We start from the raw sequence: 19,733 nt of genomic DNA, 5'->3' as shown, positions 1-19,733 counted from the left end.
AAGCTTCTAAAACATTCTCACGCATGACTCAAAGACGTCATAAACACGTTCAAAAGACGTGAAAAGTAGGAATTTTAAATCTCTATCTAAAATCTCTTTATCATTAAAACAAACGGTTTCTATAATAGTTTTTAAACGTTATTTTATTGGAAAAGAAACGTTTCATCGAACGTTTTTCGAATGGATATTTTTACTCATGAGAAACATTTCTAGAAATCGGTTATAAAACGTTTCGAAAAAACGCTTTTAAAACATTTCTGAAACGTGTATGTGTTACCTGGGATATTGTAGAAAATATTATATAAAATATGTCCATATATATACCTTTTTTCTCTTGTACAATCTCTGTTCGTATGTATAAGAAAAATAATAAGAAATAGAATTAGAAAATAATGAGAATTTTTGCATTGTTTTTTTATTGTTTTTGCATTATTCATTTATTTGCCTATATGTAATCATATACATAATCATATATAAATGTAATAATTGTATATAAAATATGTTTATATATATAAGCAAATTTTTCACATTTGCTCAGACTTTATTTTTTTGTAAAAAAAAAACAGTGCAAAAATTATCCTTTTAATTATTTTCTAATTCTTTTTCTTATTATTTTTCTTGTACATACAAACAGAGATTATGTAGTGTTTACTATTTTTTTGTACTGGAGCAGCATGATACACGAAATTTTCGTTGAAGTTATTATGATTACTACATAAGTTTCCACTATTTCTGCACGGAATGCCACTAGAAAGAGAAAAAATTTTAAATATTTATAATTCCGGTAACTTTATAGAATTATAAATATCTGTTGTCTCTCCGTGCCATTTCATGTGTGAATTGCGTAAAGATACAGCCGTGAGCTGAAAAGGCGCCACGTAAATTATTTCCGACGAATTTTTTCAATCGTACGGCGATACTGTAGAGAAATATGACGATATCTGCCGTCGTGCGATTCGAAGAGCAGGCGTATGTGTGAACGGAGGAGAGAAGGCTTATAGAAACGTCGGTAAGCTCGGAGAAAGAGGATTTCAGATGACGTTCGCACGTCCGACGCCTTAAAAGACGTTCACCGGTCCTTATACTATAGAAAATCGATTTTCTATAGATTTTCTTGAAACTGTGAATATACGTTAATTTAGGTGCTTTATGTGTTATAAATTTCAGTACCTCTTGCGGTATAAAAATCGAGATACTGAACCTCAAAGTTTCAACTTTTACTAAATTTTGGCAAAAATTTAAACTTTGAAGCTCAATATCTCGATTTTTATACCGCAAGGGGTACTGAAATTTATACCACGCATAAAGCACACCTAAATTAACGTATATTCACAATTTCAAGAAAATCTATAAAATTTTGATTTTTTCTAGTATAAAGACCGGTGAACGTCCTTAAAAGATCGAATCGCGTCTCCGCGTTTCGTCAAAAATCCGACGCGCAGTTCGGCAAGATCAACAAGCGCGGAAGTAAGCATAATAGCAATCGTATTGTGTGCAATGAGGACTTCGAGCCGTTTCACTGATTGACTATTAGGTGACCTTAACACTTTGAGATCGACAGTGTCAATATTTTCACAGCATGACTGAGAGAAACTGTGCGACTTTTTATAATACAGTCGGACATAGTCTTTTTTCATCATTTGACGATCGACTCGCCAACTATCAACGAGAGACCTGTTAAGTGAACATCTCTACGCCATTGGTATATCTGAAGTTACGTGACCTTCAACAGACCGCTCCTTCCTTTGCACATTTTACATCTCAAAAAAAAAAGAAAAAAACCGCTATGCGCTTCAAGAATCTAGATATACGAAAGATATATCAATCAAATTGATGATTTTAGATACTGATTAAATCGAGGATACACAACATCATTAATTGTATATGATACTTAAAATTACGTTGAAATTGTCTATTTATATAAATGCCGCAATGCCGCAGGCTATATATCGTTAATTGGAGCGCACTAATCAACGAGGGTGCGAGGAACGCTAATTGTAATTACAGTGAAGAATATTAAATGCTCACAATGAAGAATTACAAGCGTCGTGACACCTATCGTCCCACAGCAGGGGGGGAGGGGACAGGAAAGACGAGCGAAACCACGCTGTGCCTCGCGTCGAGACTCGAGAGGCGAGGATTTCAAGCTCTCCTTAGCGGCGCGCACCAGAGAGCGAGCAGAAACGGGCCGTCCCACGACGAGGCGCGTCCGTGGTGGTGGGGTGTCAGCCGTGGCTTATCTGGCGACTTTATGTATATTACGATACCCGAGGTAGGAACACGAGCAGTTCACTGCTGGCTAACCGGTCGGAGAGAAGTCTCGGCGAAGCCGAGTCGTCCGCGCGGCGCGCCTCGCCGTGAGAGTACATGAGAGAAAGAGTGGAAAAGCGTGTTCGTTCGCTTTTCGAACGAAAAACCGTGCCCTTTTTCTTTCTTTTCTTTTTTCGCTTTTTTTTACTTCCGCGTTTGTCGCGTGTGTACGATAAATAACGTCGCGCGAATTTCGCTCGCACGTTAGCTCCGCAAGCAACGATCGCGTACACGCGTGAACGTCAACGTGGTGCACGGATCAGCTCAGCCGAGCGGTTCAACAAGTCGATTGAACGGAGCATATCGGGTGCTGCTCAGAGATCTCACTCCGATACAGGATGATCGTTCTCGCGTGGTGCCTCTTCGTCATCGTCTCGTTCCTCGTGGCGAGCAACCAGGCCTTCCTCAATGCTCCCATACCAGGTACGCGTTTTTGACGGAGTTTTACAGCGCGCTTATCTCGTGACGGTGTATCTCGGAATCGACGGTACGAAGCGAGATCTCGTGATTCATTGTAGAATGTAGATATAAGTTTTTCTTGCCGGAGGCTACGTCACTTTCAGTGAATTTAAGCGTTAATGATAAGAATTGTGGCAGGATGGTGAATACATCGCGCGTTTCTGGCTTTCTAATATATATCCAACAAAGGCACGGATCAATTTTGCAAGATCTTTGATCGCTTTTGGTGATGGCCTGTTTCAAATCGACACTAGTACGTACGTGAATTGCCTATTAATCGCGTGATCGCGTTTAAATTGTTGAAACCGTAAATGACTTATTCGCGCAGCGCCACATGTATTTTGTTTGAAATTAACCGTAAACGCACTATTTAAATGTTTCGTTGTCTTTAAAAACAAATGTCGTGAAATTACGCTCTCGTACGGTCGCACTGGCCACGACTGTCCCAAGAGAGACAATACAAAATAATAAAAATACTTTTTCATAGAAAAATATTGGATTAATTTCTATCCAATTTTCAGAATTAATAGAATTATATAAATAAATAATAATATAGATTTCCTCTAGGAAAGTCCCCTATTATGAGATACCACATTTATTTTGCGTGATTGCCGAAAGTTTATGTGCAGAATTAAAAACTGTAGTAAGCGAGTGCACGCACGATCTAATAATTAATTTTCCACTAAATAGGTTTTTACTCTAAGGGCAATAATTCATGATGAAACCAACAGATAGAACCTATTAGTTTAGCAGAAACCTCGCTATCGCATATTAGGGGCCTATCTCGTAATAGGGGACTTTTCTATACATATATATTTTAAAAGAAAAAGCATTAGTGTAAAATAGCTAGTTTTACGAAAAAATATTAAGTGTGTCAGATATTTCACAGAATCCAATACTCTCATAGGTCATATGGACTTGCTTAAACCCTTACTTAAACTATTTAGGATTAAATCTAGCGTCGTTTCCGCGTTGAAACTGTTCGAATATTGCACTCGAACCATGGAGTATTAAATTACCAGAACACAAAGAAATGACCTCTATAACCCGTGTGCACTAAACACTATGGAAGATAACAAAAAAAAAGGGAGAAGACCTCGTAGAAGGTTTTATCATCACGCTCGAAGAAGTCTGGTTCGTTGGACCGCATTTCGATCGATCCAGCTCCGAATATAGATAACGTTATATTATTCGAAGTACGAAGTAATCAATACGTAATTATGAGATTTCGGTAATTCGATTAAACCCTTCAGTTTGCAGAGTAACGTTATTAATTAACCCGAGTCTAATCCGTCTCGTGTCCGATCTTAATTTTTCATAGTCAATTAGCACATATCTTAGACAAGTATTAATGCATATATAATGCATAGCCAAGTTCCTTCTATGAAGGAAGATGGGTAATTCTCCAAGAATTATGTCAATCATAATATCACTCTTGATATTACGCGTAAAGTACACAATAATCTAAAAATAAAAACTCATTAAATTTTAAAATTAAAGGACACTCTAAGATTCACATTATTTCAATTTTTTATATGGAATCTGTGTTATTGATATTAAGATTAAAAAATTATAAAAATATTTAAATTTAATTATAAAACTAATAAATACTACATTATGACGACAATAAATACACAAACGGTATTTTCTTTCAATTTGTAAAACTTCGTGCACTGCAATCAAAACGATATTTTATTCGATTTTTGTTTTCAAGATCTCTCCTTAAAATTATTAGATTTCTCAATACGACTATAAACACGATCCGACAGACAGATCTCTGAAGAAAAAAGAACGTAAAAGAACGTAGTTCTTCCGTAAATCTCAATAAGCGCAATTCGATTAACGCTTCTTTTATTTCTTTTGCATGATGTCCTTATCGAAACAGCTCGCATCGAATTCGCATTCGAAGGTCGCACAAACGCGCCAGGAAAAGCATTAATCGCATAGGAGGCGGTTCTCGAAAGAATTCTTATCGTGACGCTCGCGGTTAAATCTGCGATTGCACCGTGTATACTCTGACGCGCACAGATTTTGCATACTCCCGTTGTGTGAATGACAGATTTATCTCGCGTGCGCTCTCGTAGTCAACGAGAATTTCGCTTGAACTGTGTTGCCTGCCGGAATCAGACGGGCTTGATCCGTTTCCAGATCGTATAATACGAAAGTTCGATCGGCACCAAAGTTTCGATCGTTCTCCCGCAACTTGTGCCCTCCTTCTTTCTCCCCTCTTCCCCCTTCGGCGCATTCTTAAACGAGAAATATCTCGGATAATCAATAACCGTGCTATAAAGCGGTTGGACCAGACACTTGACCCTCTGCTGCCTTCGCTCCACTTCGTTTTTATCTGACCGATACATCGGCAATAGACAATGCCACATGACTAAAAATGTCACACTTGATAATTATTTGATGTTTGAAATATATATAAGCATTATTAAGCTAAAACAAACCCGATAAATTTTTGTATAAATAGAACAACTTTCCAGAGTAATACTCTGGAATATACTCTGGAGTTAGAACGAAAACATTCATTTAATAATATCACATCATGATTTTATTCGGTGATCAAAATTTTCTCCATGAAAATTTAGATTTCAAGCAAAGCGTCAAAATCAAGCGCGGCGTTTGTAATAAAACGTTACTTTATTAATGAGAATACGTCGTAATAATTCACTAGTGTCTGAGCAATGTCGATGTGACGGCTTTTTCGATACCCGAATTCTTGAATAATCTATACTTCAAATACCTATCTGGAGAATGCGACCGTTTTTGCCGCGACGATTTTTATAAAAAAATCGATCGTAACAAAATTTCTCAAACGTTTTTAAAATGTAACATGTTTTACATTATTATTAACGCTACAAGAATTAGCAGTGCGTCTTTTAATAGGATAATTAAATGAATATGAATAATGGAAATAAATTCTGTTAAAAATATTGCATGTTCGCATTAATTAATGTCATGTGCAATTTTACCATGTGTATGTGTAGTAAAAGGTTAACTCGGAACTTTCTAATATAGATATCGTAAACATATTTAAGCCATGCTGAATGTCTTTCAAATCTTTATCCAACCAGTCGGATAACCCGTTTAAAGTTTAAACGCCAGTTAGCGGATGTACTAACGTATGTACGTACAATCACACACATAACGTTCACGGTACTAAATATAGAAGTACAAAAGCGTTACTGGGAAACCGTTACATCTATCTCTATAGCCTCGAATACATCCTGTGGATCCTTAGCATACAATTACGATGAAACTTCCTACATTCAGGTAGACTTAAGGCCACGAATTTTCTCGTTACTTTGTCCCGAAGAAAAAATTAGCCCTGAACTTAACAAGAAATTTATTATTAAAGTTATAGCATCGCGGTAATATGCTCGTGGATTAAAAACGTTAAAAATGGGCTATGTCATACAGAATTTTTGCGTAATTCGTTTAAACATTTAACGTATGCGTTACAGACGCGGCGTTGGTCGAAGAGCGATTTCGATATTGCGATTTATACAATATCCGCTAAAGTTGTATGCGTCGCTCGCTTATGACATCACATGAAGTCTCTTACACACACTTGACTTTTAAATACTTCAGCAAAGGACTTCACTTTAAAACTATACCTAAATTAAATAGAGAGAGAGAGAGAGAGAGAGAGGGGAGAAGGTGGTAGAGAGAGAGAAGAAAGAGACAAAGTCCGATAGTCTCTCTTGAGAGAATGACACTCGCTGTATGTGTTCAATGACAACGCTCTCGGTACCCTCTTAAACCTGCCTAACAATACTTCCGATAATAATACACAGTGATCACGGAACTTGAAGCGATGCCAAGAAGGTTCACGGGGGGGCTTGGTCACAAAAGTACAGTTACGGAGTACGAAAACTTCCTAGGCGGATAAAGTTCCGGATAATTTCGCGATTCTCTGGATACAATTGTGCTCTTCAGATACAATTAAGAGCGCTTCTACGTCTATTTCGGAAAACTACCGCAATCGAGTCATTAAGTAGAATCACGAAGCAGCGCTCAGCGTGACATTTTATTGGCTATACTGCGAAAACTTTTCTGCTGGTGAATCGTGAATGTAATGAAGGTCCGCCCTCGCACGAGCAACTTAGCTTTATTCCTATCAGTGGCAAACGTGAAATACAAAATAAAACAACACAATTTTTCTATATCTAAATATAGAAATATAATATACTTTTGTGTTCCAATTTAATTTATCTAACGTAAAAACACAAGATAACAATATCACCAGAAAAGGAATTCCCTGATTTCTGAGTATCGATATAATGTCGATCGTGGTGACATCACACATAACAGACACATCTACTTTACTGATTGTATGTATCTTAAGAGGAACTAAATTTGGAACAATGACGTTAACAATTACTCAATATCAAGAGCTCATCTCAGTTTCAGCTAGACTCAGCCTCTTGACGAGACAAAGACGTGAAGTATTCAAAAATGGAGCAGGCCGGCAAGAGCGTGAGTTAATGCGAACGAGACGAGCAAGCAGAGAAGCTCAGAGTGTACTTACAAAACGGCAAACTTGAACGCGAGCGATACTCTCGAAGGCTGTAAGACCGAGTCGAGCGGTTTCCGATATCGCGAAGGTTGCTGTAGAGGAATAAAAAAAAAGTCCAAATTTCGTTCCGTACTTCGCGGTACGGCGTCGGTACGATTTCGTGGTCGGTCTGTTTTCCGACCGACGTATCTCGATGATTACATCACTTGTTTACACCATCACCGACTGATTTGATTACCTAATATTAGAGAACAATTATGCAAGGCACCTGAACACGCGACTCTATTTCTACTTGTTTTTCCTTTCCTTTTTCTACCCTTCTCACGCGAGTAAGTGTATTAATGATATATCGCATTTTAACACGGCAATATACACACAGATGGCCGATTGTCAAAGCGCCGATTCCAATTATTCAGTGGTTACGTAAAAGCGACGGTTATAATTGTTGATAGAGCAAACAATGTTATCACGATGGTGCCATCGAAACTAAAGCAGCTTTGAGAGACGCACAGAATGATTGTACATGCACGTTCGTAGTTAATTGGACCAATATCATTTACTTGTCGTTTAATAAAATAATTAATTGCGATCGAGGTTTCTAGGAATCTATTTGCGTGTTTAATCCTATTAATAAGAGTCGTCATTAATAAATTCTGATAACACGATTAATTAGTATTTTTAATTTGTAACGCCACCAAATATATTTAATTCGAAATTTTATATTGCGCTCTGCGAGTCATCTTCGACCGTTACAAATAAAAACCTTTTGCGTGCCTTTAATACTTTTTGAAATAAGAATACAAATCTTAAGCGATAGCTTTACAATTGTCTGTAATGAACAATTTGTTTATCCAGTAACACGTCATCATGCGGTTACTTTATCAACGATAGTCTTCGGCTAATAACTTTTTTGCCTAAACACACGCGCGTGCATATTGCTCGAAACAATTAGCTCTAATTATAAACATTCCAATTAACGTGATAAATACTGGCTCAAAACTTGAAAATAGCATACTCCTGACACTTTCTTCACATATTTGTTTTCAAATGCGCGATTTTGAACGGATGAAATAATCAGTATTCTTTGACAATTGCACGATATTTGAATATGCATTCCCGATACTCACTCGCGCGCGATTAATTCCATGAAAAACGCGACAAACATCCGGATGCGATGATAATTTTTGTCAACACCAACGACCGGAATCGTTGCGCCGCTGTCGCGAGTGTACGGCGCGAGTTACATGGCAACCACGTGTATCACCTGTAATTATTTTACATTACTTATATGTACCGTTAAAATACATGAGATGCGTATGCAAGTCTTCGTACTTTAGATCGCCGCTTTTATCCGATAGTTGTTATAAATATAGAAATCTTATTGCTTCTAAGAAACTTCAGTTTAAAAACGTTATCTGCACAATGTAAAAAGGAATGAGGTATTGTATTTCCTATTGTCGTTCAAATATTCAAAATATACCGCATAAGCATATACGAAATAACCATTAAAATACGACTCAGATAAGATACTGCTTGCCTTACAAATTTTTTCCTTCGTTATGGCACAATAAACGAAGCAAAGTACATACGGCACCTAGCAAAAATACTGTAAACGTTCGTATTTGTCGACGATAATTTGCAAAATTTCATATACTTCAGATATGAGCATTGACGACAATATCTGACGAAAATGTAAAAAATGACAAGTTAAATTGCATAAATAACGGTGGCAATATAGATATACAAGATATTTTAACTTGACTTGCATTCACACCAGCAGGTAGAATTTACACAGGAAGCTATATATTATTATTAATAAACGAGACAAGCTATAAACGTTTATATTTCCAGAATTCAGCTTTGAATTTCTTGTTGAAGTCAACGCTAGGATCAGTTTGTATTCGCATTTCGTTAAACTTTGATATTTTAAAGGTTTTCGTTAAACTTTGATATTTTAAAGGTGAATTTTTGCACCGGTTTGAAAAAGAACAATTACAGTAATAAACACTAGCGAATTATACTGTGATCGTTGAACAAATGCGTGCGTCTAACGGCAATTTCATGAATTGAAAAATCATCAGTGAGTCGGATTTATACGATCATTAAAATATATCATATCAAACCCCGCGTAAGCTGTTTACACGCATGTATCTTTCCACGTTACGATAACGCACGCACATAGCATAAGGAATATTTCATCACACGCGATATACATATACATATATTTTATGAGAGATGAAAAAAAAAAGATATGATACCCAACCGCTGCGAGTCTTATAATATTTATCGCCTTCGTACCTTCTAAACCTTTTAATCAAAAGACCGATTTTACAACGAAAAAAAGAATTAAAAGAAAAGAAAAAAATAATCTCAAAAAATTTAATTCAAATATTGCGGAAAACAGCTTATAATTAACCTGATCTTAAAAAAGAAAGAAAAAAATTGATCGAAGATATAAGAATGTCGTAAAACAAATTTAATTTCTGGGCTACCGCAAGATGTAATTTACGGTTAATATGTTAATGAAACTGCAATGTAAAACATTCTTTTTTCTTATCGTGCTTTATTCCTGTAATCTTCACGAGACTTATCCGGAAGATATCATGAAATATTACTCGTCGCTCTACCGTCGGCGATTTATCTCGATTTCGTTGCTGCCGGGAGTTTCGCAAATATTTCGATCAACCCGATGTCTCCGTAACCACGATGTACTACGGTTATACTTGCGTCAGGTGAAACTTTACAAACATCCGCGCGACAGAAGGAGTCGTTTTCACGAGGAGATGCTTGAACGCGAAGACTTTAAGCAGACTTCCGTTACGAAGTTCAAAAGTTTGTGCGAGGAGTTTAGTCAGTGCGAAACGACGTGAAGTGTCCTATAGGTATATATACGATGCTTTTAACAATAATGCAATAAATATGTCGCGGCAGTATCAACGTGTGACACACACATACATTTATAGTGATTATTTACTTTCTCTCTATTTCATGTGTATGAAATAAAATCCAGCATATCGTACCAAAAATAAAATCTTCTATACACATTTATAGTGACGGATATTATCTTCAAGGATAAACACAAATAAGTGCGAAACCGGTCTTGAACCCCATTTAGAGTATACATGTCAAGAATAAAACAAGAAGCATACAGAGTGGAGTTAACGAGCTTTAAGCACTTTGTCAGATATAAGTAACAATGTCGCAGTGTCTCATTTCGATTGCGTCTCTTTCTCGGGACGCACTGTATTTCGTATCTATACACCACAAATTAGCAGATAAGAATCATATAATTATCGTTCTAGCAGACAAAGACGATCGACGACGCCATCAAGTATCGACAGACAGAGATCGAGTTCCAGCACGTGATGCGATCAAAGTGAACGTGTGCTCAAAATATAACTTCACGTCGTAAATATACGGAACGCGTAACCTTGCGAGCTTCATCGGTCATTGGTCATGCATAGGCGAAAGATTTACATTTTGAGCGTAGCCGACTACTCTGTGTTTGAACATTTAAACATTGATCGCTTGGAACGTGTCTCGCGCGATTACGACTAACAATAACAATAAGAAAGAGAATGAGAGAGAGAGAGAGAGAGAGAGAGAGAGAGAGAGAGAGAGAGAGAGAGAGCCGTTACGTAAACACGACGCCCATCGCATAATATCGTAACGACGCTAATGATACCGTTTGCCATTATGTAGTATTCATACGCTAGGTCGATTGAGCATTTCTATCGAGGTTGATGGCTTAATTTAACGTTTTTTTTATGTTTTTTGGGTCGTAGAACAAGAATCTGTAAATAGTTTTTTCGTAAGTCAATGCAATAAAAAGTTATTAACAATTTATTTGTTTAATTGCCCTAGCGATCAAACTATACATCCTATAAAAAAAATAAACTGGAGAAAATTTGTTCCTCTTTTCACGACGAACAAAATGGCGTTTGAATTTTTCCAAAATCTTGATTATTGACGGAAATATGTCAATTTTTAGGTAATTACTGCCTACGCGTCGCGAAGTACTACCCTAGGCGTGCGCGCTCGCGCTCAATTGTATCGTTAAAACAATTGAAACTCCGAACTTGTCTAAATTTGTCTTGTGGTACAATTGAGCGCGAGCGCGCACGCCTAGGGTACTCCGCGACGCATAAGCAGTAATTACCTAAAAATTGACATATTTCCGTCAATAATCAAGATTTTAGAAAAATTCAAACGCCATTTTGTTCGTCGTGAAAAGAGGAACAAATTTTCTCGAGTTTATTTTTTTATAGGATGTATAGTTTGATTGCTAGGGCAATTTAAACAAATAAATTGTTAATAACTTTTTATTGCATCGACTTACGAAAAAACTATTTACAAATTCTTGTTCTGCGACCCAAAAAACATAAAAAAACATTAACTTAAGCCATCAACCTCGATAAAAATGCTCAATCGACCTGGCGTATGGACTATAATGCGCTTGCGACGTCTCGACGATTGAAAATCGCGAGCAGAGACAGAGTATTCGAGATCTCTCACATGTTTAGCTGTTTTATTACTAGCGGTTACGTCAACCGCACGCGTCCTATAAAAATCGCGAGATTTTCATTTGTCACGACTTAAATTGCCCCTTGTGTCTCTACCGGTTGAAATTTCGTAATTGTTTCTCTTTAACGGAAAAGCGTACGTGATCTACGAAACGTAGGCTTCGCAACTCGGATTCTGACAAGTAATGAGAAATAATGAATATCGCTCATAAACACGTGTACAATGTGCATATACAATGTCATGATGCGTCCTTCTCTCTCTCTCTCTCTCTCTCTCTCTCTCTCTCTCTCTCTCTCCCCCTCTCTCCCCCTCCCCCTTTTTCTCTCGTGACTTCTTTAATTATATGAGCGACCTTCAATAACGACTTATACGGATCAACAGACGGAAAATAATGTCAGAGAATCATTTCCGCCAGTATCGTAAATCGAGCATCTCTTTTGTGTGTCTTTGAAAATATGTCAAATTTTTTATATAAACGTAAAAATGATATTTACCTGAGAAGCAATCAACCTGCCCTCATAAAATTCTTATTTAATGCGCTATCTCTATATCCAGTATCTTATTTATAAAAAGAAATATTTAAATTTTAAATTACAAATTATTTATTGGAATGGTATTTTTCATCCTGAATATTTAATAAACCCGATATATTGGCTTTTTAATGAAGTTTAAATGTCTGTACAATGAAATTAACACATGTTCCAATCTGCTAAAATGTATTCATAGCCTATTAGAAAATTATAGTAAATTAGCATATTAGATTGGATTTGCACTTAACGCGAGAGCAACGTTAAGCGTGGTTCGTTACACGTTCTTACACGTAAGTAACTTTGTCCATAAAACCGAAGCGAAATCTGGTCGGGCAACGATGTTGCTAAGTAGTGGATAATCGTGTCAGGGTAGAGACGTGAGATTCTGGAAGAACTGATAGACATCAGCCACGCCTCACTTTAAGAAATTGTAGTAACAATATCGGCATTCTTTCTTTCTCTCTCTCTCTCTCTCTCTCCCTCTTTCTCTTTGAAAAGGAAGACCCGAGCTTCGATCGATTTTACGCTTCACCACTTTGCAACGCCTAACAATAAGCTAAAAATAGCACAGAGCGGCGATAAAATGTTCGTCATATGTACAATTCAATAGAAAAACGAGGGGAATTGTTTTATTTATTTATTTATTAAAGGAATAACGGCAACAGAAATATTTGACCATCGATGTAAACATAAATCAAGTTACCAAAAACCAAAATTATTAATTATAATATTAATAAAATTAATAAAAATATAATATTATCAAAAATATTAATTATAATATTAAATATAATATTAATAAAAAGATGGTTAATAAATAACTAGATATTAATTATTTATTAACCGTCTTTTTATTCACAATTACCTTCTTATATATCAAAGTAGGTGCTATTATTGTATAATACAAGTAAGATAAAACTTTGTAATGCATAATCATCGATTATGAACTCGCGAAACCTCTTCCGAGCTGTTCATAATTGAAACTACCTCACGATAGTTAATACTAACATGACTAACATCTCAAGAACGGATTTAAGTTGCCGAGCGAAATTAATTATTTATACAGCGATAGGTAGAAATAGCTTTCGAACATGCTAGCCGTACGTACTAATCTCGTTACTTAAGAGGAGGGACCATTTGGAAGATTGCTTGGAGATTGAAGAACTTTATTATGTCAATCGAATTCGTTCGATCATCGGACTGTATATACGCGTTTCTGACATTTAAGGAAGCAGCAGCTATGAGAAGTTCTTGTCTACAAAATCGCTAACGTATAAATGTTCGTTACTCTAAGGTCTCTGAGGCAACTTTTCAAACAATGTAGGCAGCGGCATCGGTGACCTGTTATTAATTATTACGTATATCTGTTTGCGCGAGTCAGTTCTCCCACTATTATTCGTATCCGATAAAAATACGCATTCGCTAACAAGACGGAGCAAGACTGGCGCCGGCTGCGGCGACGGCGTCGTCTTCGACCATTCGACGTGCAATGTGCATCGACTTCACGCCTATTGCAACAAACGGCACGTGAAGTACCTCAATACAGGTTAACGAGCGACAGGCGGAGTTGTTTATTCGGTGTTAACACGTTTAGCCTCGAGATTTTGCACGATATATGTCGCAAGATTGCAGTTGCATCTTCGAGAATATGATGTGCCAGGCCACATCAGCAAATAACGACAAATACTGCATTTCGACACTCGAAAATTCTTTTAGAACGAAGAAAAACAAACCAAGAGAGAAAGAAATAGAAAAAAAGAGAGATTATTAACAGATACGTAACTTAAATAAAATATTACTGTTTTAATATCGGATTGTAATAATCATATTTCAATTAGATTCGACGTTTAGAATAATTAATTATTAAATATCGAAAATAGTGATGTAGTTATACATATAACTAAATACTAGATTTATTACGTTTATAAGTATATTTGTAATAAAAAGGTGAGATAAGCGCAAACGATCTCAGAGAGAATAACATGTATGCATTTTCACGCGCATAGAGTTAAGTGCAATTAATTAAGTAATCGCAATTTGTCGTAGCTCACTCGGTGTCGAGTTACAGCATCGGTGCTGAGAGACGAATGGAGAGCAATAAAGCGACTCAGGGCGCAAACGACAATCGTCAATCGGTCGACTCGAAATCCAACGACAACGACGACGACGTCGACGGCGGCGGGACGGTCTACGTGATTGCATTCGAGGGGAAGGAGGAGAGCGCGGAGAAAGAAAGAGACACGGAAGAGAGCGGTAAGAACATGAATCATGTTTACTAGTACACGAGAGTGACTTCATAGCAATAGCATCGCGCACCATCCTCGTGTCATCATGGATCATCGCGTGTTTCCTGTTGCAATTCGAGATCACGTTTTCGTGCGTCTCTCCTTTGAATATAATATTTCGGTACATATTTCGATGCCAAATGCACAGAAAAACGTAACGATATATTCACTTTACATTCGTTCTGTTTACATTCGTTTCTGTCATTCGTTTTACATTAATATCAAGTTTGAAGGTCAAAAATCACTAAAATAGCATAATTATTCATTAATCAAGTGACCTTCAGCGTTTCGTTGAATATTTACGTACATCGGTGATGACGAAAATTATCACTACGAAATGTTACTTTGCTCCATCATTATCGCGCTACATTCTTGACCTCGGTAATATTTTCCTGTGACAAATTGTCAAATTCAAATTTATCTGTTGTGAGGCACAACGTAATATTTTGTTTTATAACTCGGCGCTAATCTAATTCTCCGTACGAACCTCGGTACGAACGATCTCGAGAGATATGACTTTGTTTATCAGAACCATAAAATGCCAGTAGAATAGAACTTTCAATAGTAGAAACTGACATAATGTAATAAAAGATGTAAAGAATAACCGAAAATGTGTGTGTGATGTAATTTTTGAAATATCTAGCTACATTATTAGCAGTATTATATAAAGAATCTTATCGCGCTTATCGTTAGCTGAATAAAGTGATACGAAACGAGATTCGAAACATGAGCTCTCAAGTTCGCGCGCATCCTGTTAAAATCACACCTGCAGACAACAATTCTCGCCGCACGCGCCAAGGATTTATGCAAATCTGTAGTAGTTCCATCTTCATTTGCATCGTCTTTCTGAGTTCGCATTGTACACACCACGCGTTAATATAGCGATCGAGAATGTCGGTTCCGCGCGTACACGTCATTGATCGGGAGAAAAAGAGTGTAATTTTTGAAACTTTCCACGCGACAATAATATCGCGAGAGAGCCAAGAGTGCAAAATATGCATCTGATCCTATCGCGCGAATATGAAATCAGTTTTTTATATTACCACCTGCTAGTTTCTTCGATGCATATAGAGTAACAAAAACACGCTACGCTATGACAAACAGTATTTTCAAATCTAATATGTAAATTTGCAAAATAAATAATAAATGTTCTTGACATTCCATTAATACTTTAACGGCAAAGTGTCAAGTTAATTTGAAATCAATTTTTTTATTATTACCACCTACCAGTTTCTTCGATAGAATAACGAAACACGCTGCGTATGGTGACAAACAATATTTGCAAATCTAATATGTTTTGAAAAATAGATAATGATGCTCTTGGTATTTCCTTAATACTTTAGCAGCGAAGCGTCGAGCTAATTTTAGATTCGACTCACATTTCTATGGCAGACAACAAAAGAGTAATGTGGATCGCAAGTGAAAACGACTCTTAACACTTTTCACAACTCAGGATATTTCTTATTACCGCTTTGATTTCGCGGAAACAATATGTCAAAAATATCTCGTAATTCATTTCCGTTGCAAAATTTCCGATTCACGAAACTTCTCAATAATCCTTAAATCCTCCAATATTCGAAATGATACACCATTCACACATACAAACGTAGAGAGTATACATTTCTTAATTTTTTTATAATTTCTACATGAGTACACCATTCTGTTGTGGCATTACATGAATGCCATTCTTGCATCCCCGTGATTTCATCGCATGAGCGTAGTTCGCGAAATCAAGACATTTCTGATTATTAACGAGCTCCTCGCTCACAGGTCCCCATTTTGTTGTAGTCAACGGCAGCGACCTGCAGAACCCGTTGGATCCGTGGTCGATAGTCTGGTACATCGGCTCGTTCGGCGGCTTGGTGGCATTCTTCCTCATCGTCAGCTGCTCCGAATGGTGTTGCCGACGAGGCAGTCGACCTATGACGGTGCCCTACGCACAACGTGCCGATGCAATAAACACAACCGGAATTACAGAGACCCCGCCGCCGCCTTATCACTTGTTCGCTCCGCCTTCTTACGATTCCGTCAACTACGGCGAGATCGTCGACAAGACGTCCGGCGAGAAGTTGGACATCTACGTGATCTCGGTGCCGATCCACAGGCCACAGGTGGTGCAGGCGCCAGCGTAGAAGACCTTGAAAAGGCTTGTCCTCTTGGCGAGGATCACAGTGCCCGATTCAACACTAATGACAGTCGATGGTCGATCGCGGAGAAGCAGTGTCGCGATCCCTTCATCAAAATCGTCGATAAGTTCGACGTTGAAGAGGACTGCTCGAGAGATCGAGAGAAGCGCAGCTGAACACCGTCATTGCAATTGTTCGAGTATAGTGACAGAAGTGACTACGTGTGTGTTTTTGTTGTAGCTGAAAAATTAACTCACTTTTGATGCTGTTGACAGCATTCATCAAGGCATTGATGTCATTCCGAATCAAATAAATTTCCCGTATTTCTGTTGAAATTCTGATGTTTTTCTTGGAAGGAATTCTGAGAAGGAATTGTACGAGAAATCGTCATCCTACTCGTTGATCTCAAGAAAGATTACGACTATAGAGAAGATTACTTCGATCGGCGCTTCAATATAATTCTAGGTAGAATTTAATTTTGTTATTCCGGGAAATTCAATCAATTTTTCGCATTCTCACATGAGATTCCAGATTTTGGAAAAATTATTACAACAGTTTCCTGGAATCAACGAGAGGAAAGAACGACGACTAACGATATTAAAAAGATCTTAGTCAATTATACTTGTGCGGAAGACTTTATTGGAGGAGTAATAAATTGAGATGTGACACTTATAGATGATATATTTAGGTATATGATCAAATTCGAAGACTCGAACATTCTCCACAGACAAGTTATAAAAAGTTAACGAAAAGAAGATGGAACGGGTCTTACGAGAAAAGACACGTTTCTTGAATTCCTTGAGCTGATGAATAATATGAACTTCAGAATATGTTACATAATTGCAGAGCGATAATTAATTTAGTCGGCCTGCGGAAAGTGGCGAATCGAATCGTGCGGTGAAAATGTAATCGTCAATGCGTTTGCGAGAATGTTGATCGTCTCGCATGCACGGTGTTAAGAGATGTAGTTTGATAGGCAAATTAACGGTAGAACACACAACATTTCAGGATATACATATATACATATGTATAAATGGAATAAAAACGATTCAGTCAGTCACTGCCATTCCGAGACGGAATAACCACGGTTTAGTTTTTAAATTCAGATTTTTAAATATTATCGACGTTTCTTTTTTTATATATACTTTAAAAATAACTGCGTCTTTAAAAACAAATGTCAGTGGACCTACACGCACACACACACACACACACAACACACGTACACGACGACTTTGAGAAATTTCCGTATTATTTCTCGCCACAATCGCGATGATATCGTCATCGATTCGTCGACTATCGTTGGCGTATTCATGCGAGATGTAGCATTATATACGAATTAAGAAAACTTTACACGTGATATCGTCACATGCGATTGGCCCCAATCGCCTATCGACTCCGTCAATTAGGGACGATTAGTATAGATTACAAATCGACTGCCATGAAAAGTGTCTCCCCGCAAACGAGGCCGCGAAAATAATTTAAAATGATAAGAGCGAGAGCGAGTGTTTGCCGCGGAACAGAGCTGTGCGCGAGTGCGGCTAAGCGATAAGGACGAAGGAGGACATCGTAGCTCCTCGCGTGAGCAGCGAACCGCCGGCGATCAATTATACGTTAATTAACGTCGCATTCACGACGGAGTTTCCGCACGCAGAGACTCCTCACCGTCGGAGAATACGCTCTTGACGCAAAATCAGATTCTGTAAACACGCGGAAACGTCGGCGAATATCGGCGAATGATTTCGTTATAACGAATCCTCGGCGAAACCCGATCGAATGTGTGCCATGTAACCCTCCGGACTGGAAGATATTCAAGTCAAATTGATCGCGCGTCGTTTACGCAGATACACCGAAATAAACGCGACTGAACGTGTAACGAAATCTCGACCTGACGCCGGAGACAAGATGATATTTCATTATGCTTATAATAAAAATAAAAAAAAAGCAAAAAATCAAGAGAGGACTTTTCACAGAATCTATAGAGAGCGACTGTTGTAGAGTTTTGCGTATATAAAATCATAATTAAATATAAAACTGCAGTAACATATATATAAAAATCGAACCGTTTATATCACATACAAAAAAAGAAGTGTCAAATCAACACTGATATACTTGTATATACGCAACAATATATATAATCTCGAAATGAGATTATATTGCGTTAAACGAAGAAAACTTGCTTGAATGAAATTATTTATATAATTAAACGAAATTTTATATAGTTTAATTGAGAAAAAAAGTGAAAATAAGAAATTAAAATTTTTATAAGAAGATTATATATTCTTGCGTATATATAAGTATATTAGTGTTGATTTGACACTTCTTTTTTTCCTGCACACTTTGCATTCGTTGAAATAGAATGAGGCCTAATTATTATCGGAGGATAAAAGTTAAATTCTAAAATGTGCAATATCTGCTGCAGATACTCTTACAGTTTAGTCTTTCGAACTCTCGCAAGATATAGTTAGTAGATATAGGTATGTGTGAGAGAGAGGCATGTGTGTTAGAATGCTGTAATGTAATCAATTAATTAATAGCAAATCAATATAACTTTAATGCAGCGTCAATTATAATTATTGAAATAACAATCACGGATTATACTATTAGCGATTGAACCCGACCACTTTTGAAGAGGGAATGCTGCGTCCTGTCCCAAAAATCGAAGTAATATCTCGCAATAATGTACAATCTCTATTTGCGATCTGCGATAATAAAATCCAAGGAAATAACCTTTCCTACATTTCGCGTTTTTTTAATAACGTCAGAAGGTTGTAACGTCAGAAAAGCAAGAAGTTTATAAATACTGTGATTCACGTAACAACAGCTGAATAGATGATATAAATAGATCATAAAAGCGGTCTCAGCGTGTGTTATCTTTTTCAAAGTGAACGATTCGCCTGTTTTCCCTGTCGCTACTGTTAAAATTATTCTTACTGTTACTATCGTAGCTATATACTCTTGACTGCGCTCACGAGGCATTCCC

The 19,733-nt window shown here is 37.2% G+C and overlaps 1 protein-coding gene across 2 annotated transcripts; it reads left to right on the top strand.

Moving 5' to 3' along the window:
- Positions 1 to 2,268: 2,268 nt before the first annotated feature.
- Positions 2,269 to 18,591, top strand: LOC112456678. Of its 2 annotated transcripts, none has more exons than XM_025019367.1 (3): positions 2,269 to 2,733; positions 14,389 to 14,595; positions 16,398 to 18,591. In XM_025019367.1, exons 1-3 carry the CDS (start codon positions 2,649 to 2,651, stop codon positions 16,757 to 16,759), a joined length of 654 nt encoding a protein of 217 aa, XP_024875135.1. In that variant the 5' UTR covers positions 2,269 to 2,648; the 3' UTR covers positions 16,760 to 18,591. The 2 variants fall into 2 exon arrangements, with proteins under 2 accessions (XP_024875135.1, XP_024875136.1); XM_025019368.1 differs by having other exon boundaries at positions 2,270 to 2,733; positions 16,416 to 18,591.
- The last annotated feature ends 1,142 nt before the right edge of the window (positions 18,592 to 19,733 follow it).

Source organism: Temnothorax curvispinosus, unplaced genomic scaffold (assembly GCF_003070985.1).
Source record: "Temnothorax curvispinosus isolate PA1 unplaced genomic scaffold, ASM307098v1 QBEX01007090.1, whole genome shotgun sequence".
Lineage (NCBI taxonomy): Eukaryota > Metazoa > Arthropoda > Insecta > Hymenoptera > Formicidae > Temnothorax > Temnothorax curvispinosus.
The sequence above is the reverse complement of the archived record's forward strand: the minus strand, read 5'-3'. Positions and strand labels throughout refer to the sequence as shown.

Bases quoted from the DNA above. Each gene is read 5' to 3' on its own strand.
- LOC112456678 (XM_025019367.1), top strand. From the start codon at position 2,649: ATGATCGTTCTCGCGTGGTGCCTCTTCGTCATCGTCTCGTTCCTCGTG. The intron at 2,734-14,388 runs GTACGCGTTTTT...AATTTGTCGTAG, and splicing joins CCTCAATGCTCCCATACCAG to CTCACTCGGTGTCGAGTTAC. The intron at 14,596-16,397 runs GTAAGAACATGA...CCTCGCTCACAG, and splicing joins AAGAGACACGGAAGAGAGCG to GTCCCCATTTTGTTGTAGTC.